The 10,000-nt window shown below is 35.1% G+C and overlaps 1 protein-coding gene across 1 annotated transcript; it reads left to right on the top strand.

Annotated features, from left to right (window-relative positions):
• Positions 1–8,950: 8,950 nt before the first annotated feature.
• LOC134267609 (putative potassium channel regulatory protein) lies at positions 8,951–9,319 on the top strand. Its single transcript, XM_062749810.1, has one exon. It carries the CDS (start codon positions 8,951–8,953, stop codon positions 9,317–9,319), a length of 369 nt encoding a protein of 122 aa, XP_062605794.1.
• The last annotated feature ends 681 nt before the right edge of the window (positions 9,320–10,000 follow it).

Genomic DNA, 10,000 nt, shown 5'->3' with positions numbered 1-10,000 from the left:
TTGTCCCATTTAATACTAATACACATGTTTAATATAAAAGTCCTCTCTCTTTTCATTCAAAATATACGACCATGATGACCAAGGTTAATTAGTTTATTGTGACAGATGGGCAGATTGACAAACAAATGAGATTTAATGTACCCTACCTTTAGCGAAAATGGGGGACAATAAATGTCTTTGCTGTTCTTGAGAAGAAGATTTATGTTGGAAAAAGTCCCCTGCATATTGAAATGTAAATTGGTTGAAATTGGCCCAGTGGTTCTTAAGAAGTAAATGTGAAAAGTTTGCAGACAAACAGATGCATAACATAAATCAGTACATTTCAGAAAACAGTATGCTTATAAATAGTTAATCAAGGTGCTTTGGGTAGCAAAATAAAGCTAAACTGGTATATCTAATTCATCCGCAGAGCTTAGTTTATTTTAATATGCACAACCTTTTCAACTCTCATCATAATTATTTTTTAAAATTTATATCACCATGTCTCATTCAAGGGAGAACTAGAGATATGACCAGATGTATATCTGTTGAATATAAAATATGTACATGTATACTGTGTTTTTTTAGTAATTTGTTTGTTTGTTGTGACAGCAACTGTTATGGCAGCTTTTGGCAAAGGTTGAAGTTTCTCAAATGTAAGTCAAACTCCAAGGTCAAGGTCAAAGGGTCAAAATTGTTGGTATCAAAGGGAATGTCTTGTCACAAGGAATACACATGTGAAAAAAGAGAGAAATCCCTAGAACTTCCTCACCTGTTCAAAAGTTATTGCCAAGGTTAAAGTTAAATTGGGTTCAACTCTAAGGTCTAGGTCAAAAATAATTATACCTGTTGAAAGTTCACAATGATTACACATGTTAGAGCATGAAAGTCTTAGCACCACCTGTTCAAAGCTTAGGCCAAGTTTAAGGTATTTTTCTTGTAAAAGTGGGTCAAACTCCAAGGTCAAGAGATCAAGAGGTCAAAATTGGTGGAACCCATTAAAAGGTTTTGTCAAAAGAAATTTACCTGTGAAAAGTGGAAGCCATGTGTATAGCCCAATCCACTTAAAACTTATGGGCAAGGTTAAAGTTTCTGTGGACAAACATACATAAACATAGGAAACAAAATATGTATATATAGTCAAATGAAAAATTTTTCTACTATTATGGAGTCATAAGATCAATTGTCATTTCAGGTACAGGGAGTCAGTGGCTAGGGAGATCAGACACCCCCCCCCCCCTGGAATTAGCAGTTATTAAAATAAGACTATGTACTGTAGAGAATAAAAATGACTTTGGACATCCTCCCCCTTAGAAAACAGGGACTCCACCATCATTGTTTTTATCATTATTTTTATTTGCTTCTCAGGATATCTTGGGCTGATTTTTTTGACTGAGGTGTGACACCCCCCCTCCCCCTTTTCTGAAAAAAAAAATTCTGGATCTGCGCCTGTATATACTGAATGTCCGCAACGGGAGATAACTTGAAAATGTGAAATTTGTCGACTATGGCATGCGATGATCTTTGACCCTTTTTGAACTTCAACCTAACCATTTGCATTTATTTATTTTTTTGCAATCTATACTAAATCTTGTACTTACCGAATGTCATAGGTCGTGATAACGAATTCATGAAATATAATCCATATAATCCAATTAAAACACAAATGTGAATGTAGAAAATAAGATGTTCACACGTAAAACTGTTTAGTACAAGAACAAATTTCAAACTATCATAATAAACTATGTTTTAACATAACTTTGCCATCTAGGTCTATTTTTAAAAAATGTGAGAGTGAGAGAGTGTGGGTGTGGGGGGGGGGGGAGGGAGGGGGAGAGAGAGAGACAGGCATTGACAAATTAATCGGGTTGTATTTTCAATGGGTTTTTTTCCCGACCAAATACTAAAATCAGTTTGCACATTTTGATAAATTCATCAAAAACGCTTTGTACTAAAATAATATTTTATGTCGTTGAGAAAGTAAATTTAAAAAGTTCCAAATTATGGGAAAAATATTTATCTGAATCTAATTAAGTAATTTACTTCAATCATTAATTAAATTCTGTTATTTCAGACTGGTAATGAATTAAGTATTCAAAATACATATGTGAGGCTCATAGATCATATGGTCACCTGAAAATTTTATGCTCAAGTTGACGAATACATGTACGGTGATAATTATAGAATTATTTTGACCTCTTCCTTGGAAAGTCCAATATGAAGGAGTGTGTATTTAGAGGCAAACACCATAGTGCGGGTATTACTGTTTCATGACAGCATCTAGTTTGGTTTTATCGACATGTTGTCAACGCAGTTATGATAAGGCTGTCCGAAGGCTTAAAATGTCTTAAAAAATATATATTTTATTTTGAGCTAGATTTTAATTTCAATATGTGATCCTTATTTGAAATTGCTGTCAACTTGATATAACAGTTTAATCAGGTATTATAATAAAGCATTTCTGTGATGTCAGTTGACTGTGTTGATCACGTGACAGACATTTTTGAAATTCTAAAATGTTGCACAAAATCGCTTCAGCACAAGTACAAAACAAAATTATTGTACAAAGTTTGTTACATAGAACGTTTCATCGTGATCCCTTGTACATAAAAAGTGCTGGGAGCAGTTTTGATTTTTACTTCTTAAGAAAATATTTTACGATAAATTAAAATTACCAACGTAAGAAGGGGTATTTTCCACTCTTTATCGCGATTTATACAAAAACGGATAAACTACATACGATCCCCCAGCAAAATTCAGTTAGAAGACATACTTCTCTTTTAGATTCACGCAGAATATCTTCAATTTATCCCTGTCTTTCACTTGTGCCAGTTCAGTATAAATACGATTCATAAATTCTAACTCTCTCTACGGAAGTGTAAGGGGAGCATTTCAAACATAATTGTTTGCTATTGCTTGAATATGTGCATATCGGGCAAGCAAAAGGAAAGGAGTAATTTGAATATGAAATGTTAAAAATTATAACAGCACACACGAGCTTAAAAACAACCCTTACTCTTGAATTAAACACAAGTCCCCATAATAAATCTACATGCCGTGTATTAATTATGACACTTTCCCTGTCATGTCAGCTCAAGTATGCAGTGACTTGACGTCATATTCTATTATGACGTCATATCTTGGTAATTCAGAGAAGTTACTACAGATTGAACTGTTTGATATTTTACGGGCAGCCTTATCCTAGCTGCGAATCCAAGTTTCCTCCATAAGTGTGGAACGTAAGATAAATAATCTTATACGAAAGATTGACATACATGCAGGGAGTTCCCTAAATCGTAACTTATGTAGATAACCTACTTTTTATGTTATTCCGACATTGTAAACCCTAGTATGATCCTCCATCTGACATAACTCCAATTCCCGCGAATCTCGCATTGTTTTTAAATACATCGAGATCGCTTAGCACAATAAACTTCCGGTGCAGGTTTAATTGCGGGAAAGGGGAGCGGATCGTACGTCATTTCACTAGCAACGTAATACGATATAAACAGCTGTCAGCTGTCATCTGCAGCTTTTTACTCATTACCTCAATCTGACGATGACAGCTAGGGAAAAAATAATGGAAACCAAAAGCAGTTGGGTAATTAATTAATTAATTAGATTAATTTATTAATATTGGGAACTGATGTCTGTGGTTATTTAACTTTATTTTAGATAGTTTATTATTGAAAAGAAATATTTTTGGGTATTCCCACATTTGGGAAAAACTTTATATGGGATATTAAAATCCCATTCTTATTGATTTAAAATCCCATTCTTATTGATTTATTGGAAAGATTTGCTTTTATAATTTATTACCGCCCAATAACCCATCCTTGACAAATTAATTTATTTTAACGAAGTTTTATATAAAAAAGTTATTTGGTATTATAATTTCTATCTGACATACAGACTTGGGAGACCCACAGTTACTTTAACCCAAAACATAGCAAAAAGGGTCGAAAACGTAACATTGGTGTCAGAAGTGGTATAATTGTGAATATTAAAATCCCATACTTTGATTGGATAGAAATTAAAAACAAATATTTTAAGATTCATAATTTTTTTTTACCCAATTTGAACATTTTTTTGTAAAAGATAAAAAAAAATGTCCCAAAATAACAGCAACTTAGAAGACTTTGGAGAAATAGTTTTTAATCCCAGATCTTGTTTGGGATCACCCAGGTTATCCAGAGATGACCATGTTCTATCTTTCCCCTAAACAAGCATCAGTGACCCATCAGTCTGAAAACATAAATGAGCAATTGTTAAATGCAATGCATAATATGACAAAAGAATTTTTATGCATTAGACATGAAGTTGGGCAACAAAAAAGTGAAGTGAGAGATGAATCCCAAAGATTGTGGTTAGAAATAATCAAACTCAAACAAAAAGATGAAATAAATAGAAAAACCACTTCCCAATCTATGAATGGGTATGGGGAATCTATTGTTCATCCAGATATGGGTATGCTCTGTGGAGCTAACAAAGGAAATTTCAGCCCCGTAACTACCCATGGGAACTCAGAACGTATAGATCAAAATGAAAATACTTGTGTTTTTACAAGGCTAGCTAATGTGGCACCTGCATCCAAATCTCCCATTAGCATAAAACCTCAAACTTTTGATGGGAGAGATGACTTTGACGAATACTTGCTACACTCCATAATTGGGACCATCAAACAAAATCTATATGCCTTGCGAGTAGCTTGACAGGTGGGGCTAGAGCAGTATTGACAGAGTTAAATGAATCCAAACGACATGATTTTGATTCACTAGTAAGGGCTTTAAATACCCGTTATGGATCTGTAGAACGGTCAGAAATGCACCGTGCTCAATAAAAGGGCTTGATAAGGGGAAACTATGAATTTATTCCCGAACTATCCCAATCAGTAAGTAAACTGACAAGAAGGGCATATTCAACAGCAGACCCAACTAGGACAAATGACTTGGCTCTGGATCACTTAATCAATGCTCTTACAGATTCTGACATGCGCCTGAGACCAAAAGATATTAAATAAATAAAGCCGAAATATTGGCAATCAGGTTCGAAACCCACAAACTTGCTGACGCCCAAAGTGCTTAATCAATTAACAATGTAAAAGTTACCCCAGAAAAAGAATCAGATATTGTTGGGGCTATTAAGAAAGCTATAGGAAATGACTTGCAAGATCTTACCAAAGAGATTCAAAATTTTGTGAAGTTCAATCAGGGGCAAGAACCATATTTCAATAATTCCCAAAATCTACCTTCCTATATTGGAAATAGACCCAATCATAGACGGGATAACAATGACAATCGTTCACGACAAAATTTCACCCACAATAGGAATCCAACAAACTACCACACGTCGGGTTCGGGGGTCGGAAGTCGACAGAGATATGGGGCAGACCCCAGGCAACGACATTAGAAAATAAAACAAAATTAAGTAAAGAGACTAGTTCAGCTAGACTCAATGAAAAATTTGAAACTGAAAACGAGACTCAAACTCCATTAAAGAATAATTCAAAGGAAATTATGATGAACGACATTATGAAAGTTAAAAATGATGAAATGTATGTAGTAGGGAAAATAGAAATCAAAGTGATACCCATGTTAGTGGATACTGGGGGCTAGTGTGAGCGTACAGGTAAAAATCTCACCAGAGGATAAACCCAAAACTGCATTTTCAATTCCGGGGGGTGGTCATTGGCAATTCCTAAACATGCCGTTTGCGCTTTGCAACGGCTGAGGCCACATTTGAAAGACTTATGGAAAAGGTTTTATCTATCTTGTCATGGAAAATTTGCTTAGTATATCTAGACGATATCATTATTTTTTTCAAAACTTTTGAAGAGCACATTGACAACTTGAGACAAGTTTTCACCCGACTAAAATAAGCTAACTTAAAAATGAGTCCAAAGAAATGTATATTTTTACAAAAGGAAGTTTCATTCCTTGGAAATATTGTAAATGAATATGGGATATCTACTGACCCATCAAAGATTGACACAGTTAAAAACTGGTTAGTCCCAAAAATGTTAGGGAAGTGAGAAGTTTCCTATGACTTTGTTCCTATTAAAGGAAATTTGTACATAAATTTGCAGATATTGCCAAACCGTTGCAGTAAGTCGACAGAATCCCAAAAAAATTCTTATAGGAACCCAATTGTCAAGAGGCATTCGACACATTTAAGAAAGCTCTTATTAGCACTGACATCTTAGCATTCCAAAAGAATGAAGGCCTGCTCTCCATCCTTGACACAGACGCCTCCAAAACGGTTTTAGGGGCAGTCCTTTCCTAAGAACAAGATGGGGTTGTCAAGGTCATAAGCTACTTTAGTAAAACTTTTAGTGCAATTGAACGACGCTACTGTGTCACGAGAAGAGAACTATTAGCTTTTGTCAAATCAATAAAACATTTCCATCACGATTTATATGGAAAACCTTTCAGAGTGAGAACTTACAATGGCTCACTCACATGGCTTTTGAACTTTAAAAACCCAGAAGGTCAGCTAGCCCGATGTTTCGAATTACTGTCTTCATATGACTTTAGATTGAACATCGAGCAGGTCGATCACATAGCAGTGCGGATGCCCTATCCCTTGTAGATCTTGTGTCGATCAAAATTGCAAACATTGCATGAGAGCTGAAACAAAATACGGGGTTAGTAATAATTGACTAAGTTAGTACTTAACAAGTTAGAACCATACCTGAATCATGCCAGGTTGTCACTCGCTCTGGAAATCATGAAACTACTTTACCATCTACTTCTCAAGATCCTATAAAAGAATTATCACTTCAAAATAAGAGTTTAGAACAGATACAAGAGAATGACCCAGGTATTAAAAAGGTTATAGAATGGGTAAAATTCCAATATACCTAACTGGGAAACTATATCAAATTTGAGTGAAATATGCACATATTACTGTGTTAGCTTCGATTCCCTCAAATGGCAAGATAACATTCATTATCATAAATGGGAACACGTTACCCAAAAATTGCAAGTAATTTTTCCCAGTTCATTTGCTAAAGAAGTTTTGGAAGAAATCCACAATGGCATCACTGGGGACATCTGGGTTACAAAAAGACATTATCAAAAGCTCGAGACAAATATTTTTGGTACAAAATGTCTCATGACATTCGACATTACTGTCAAACTTGTGACATTTGTGCTTCAAGAAAATCTCCCAATAAGTTGCCAAAAACTCCCTTACAAATTTATAATGATGGGGTACCAATGGAACGCTGGGCATTAGACATATTGGGACCACTACCCATTACCCATAAGAAAAACTCATATCTGCTAGTTATAGGAGACTACTTTACAAAATGGGTTGAAGCAATCCCTATGAAAAATAAAAAGGCTACTACAACATCCCAGAAGTTATTGGAATATATAATACCTATCTTTGGAGATCCAATGCAATTACACTCTGATTAAGGTAAGATGTTTGAGTCTACTATATATATTCCAAGAATTGTGTAAACTACTGGGAATAGAGAAGACCCGAACTTCACCTTACAGACCCCAATCTGAACGGGATGATTGAAAGGGCTAATAGTACAATTGAAAATATGTTGTCAGCTTTTGTTGATAAAGATCAGAAAAATTGGGATGAGTTAGTACCTTTACTTTTGTTGACGTATAAATCCTCAGTACATGAATCCAGAGGGGTGAGCTCAAATGAAATGTTCTTTGGCTTGAGAGTTGCACTCCCTATTGACTTGGTACTTTGGAGACCTGACCCTGAAAAGAAGCAACATTTCGGAATATATACAAAATTGATCGGAGAAAATGAACAAAATTTACAATTTTGCCAAGGAAAATATTAAATTAAATTCCCAGATGATGATAAGAGAGTATTATAAAAAAAATCCAACACAATCCCTATAAAATAGGCGATGCAGTAGGGGTACACTTTCCGAACCAAAATCTGGGTTTAAAACGAAAGCTATCCAGGCATTGGGCAGGACCATTTAGAATCAAGAGAAAATTAATGACGTTCTCTACAAAATTCAAAAGCACCCTAGACATAAAGGGGATGTAATTCACCATAATAGATTAAAAATCTACAATGGAATAAATATTCCCAAATGGTTTCAAGCATAAAAACTCTACACTTTGGTGTATATATACGTCTAATACAGTATACATACAGTATATAGATTGACATATTGTTCAAAATTTGATTGACATATAATTCAAATTTTGATTGACATGATTTTACTGTTATTATATTATTATTGCACATTTTATTACTATGACATGGTTCCAAGGGAACTAAAAAAAAAATTTATTTTTACAGATCCAGCGCTTCAAATGCCTTCTTTGGAATGGAAGGGAATTTACAAATCAGATACATGCTGAACGCCACTTGACTGCCACCCATTCCGGGTTTGGGTACCTATGCGTTATGTGTCATTACATGTTGGGTCGCAAAGACCAAACACGGGTGTAAGGGATACAACCTCCAACTTCTCAAGAGATCGAACATGAAGTATGGGGAAGAGGAACGCAAAGAATTTGCTGAATTCCAGAGGAAGAGATCGATCAACTCTTGTTGAGGCTTTCATGAAAGAAGTCATTCCCAACTTCAATCCCACCTCAGGAGCAAAAAGAACAATCTATATGGACACAGTGGTACTCACAAAGAAACAAGAAGTAAACAAAAAAGCGACAATGACCAGAGAATTCCAGCTCCTGGTCCAGTACCAAGTCCTAAACCTGTGGAACAGCCCCAGTCTCAGGCACAACCAACCGTATCCGCTACTTCTAATCCAAAGGCAAAGAAAACTTACAAATCCAAGTCAGTCGTATCTTCGGTATCATCATCATCATCATCTTCAACCTCAAATGCAGACTCTAGTTCCTAATCTACAAAGAAATCAGAAAATCCCATCAAAGATGTCCTTTCAATAAATGCCTCAGAAGAAGAAAGTTATGAAATTCAGGAATCTAAAGAAGTACCTACATATTCACAGACTAACCAAATGAAAATTAAACTTAACATACTCAAAGAACAACAAGTTGGCCGTGTAATCCTGAATGTGGGGAAAAGAAAATTCGAAACCAGCAGACGGACACTTACTAGCGACCCATCTTCATTACTAGCAGCCATGACTAATCGAAACTCACCGATCAAACCATCCAACGATACTTACTTTATAGACGAAAATCCTTGTTACTTTGATTTCGTGCTTGACTATCTAAAGTCACCCGGAGCGTTTCCTAATATCCCACCATCCGACTTCACAGTGTTGCGTCAGCTTTACGTGGAGGGAAAATTTTATAGTCTATCTGGGTTAGTATTAACAGTTGAGAAGAAGGGACAGTCAGAGCCTCTGTGGAAAGAAAACTAATGGGATAGATGTACACTGTTATATATTCTGAGTTGTGATAGATAAACACTGTGATATATTCTGAGTTGTGATAGAAAAAAACACAGTGATATATTCCAAGTTGTGATAGATAAACACAGTATGGTTTCCATACAAATTTTGCCCTGTGATTTTCTAAAAAATGAAACTGGTGTAAAAGTTGAAAACTCATGCTTTTTAAATAATTGAAATTCAATGCAGAAAAATCATACAAGTCATTTTTCTCACATGTGTTTTTAAATGCTAATTATGACGTCATAAACATGTGCATTTTCCCGTATTTTCTTAAAAAGTTGCAGAAGACACCAATTTTCAATGGAATTTTCTTTCAGATAACATTGTCCACAGGCATCGCCCACAAAGATCTTGAGATATGTGATTTGTTATTGAATTTTGCACAAAATATCAAAAAATTAACGTGGGCGACGGCTGTGGACACTGTTTTCTAAAGGAAAATCACCCTTGAAATGTGCCATTTTGAGGCTTTTTCTGTTGAAAATAGAGAAATGCTTCACATTAATGACGTCATATTTGCAGAATGGTAAACCTTCATGCCATATTCTTTCCTGATTTATCAGAGTCATTTATTTAACTAATATTTAAGCCAGTTTCAAAACTTTTTGATGTCATTACATTTTTAGGGCGCAATAAAGCTAAAACCAT

The sequence above is a fragment of the Saccostrea cucullata genome, unplaced genomic scaffold (assembly GCF_032062105.1).
Source record: "Saccostrea cucullata isolate Sc308-1 unplaced genomic scaffold, CSIRO_AGI_Scuc_v1 ctg9700, whole genome shotgun sequence".
NCBI classification, from domain to species: Eukaryota; Metazoa; Mollusca; class Bivalvia; order Ostreida; family Ostreidae; genus Saccostrea; species Saccostrea cuccullata.
This window is presented reverse-complemented; position numbering and strand designations above follow the sequence as displayed.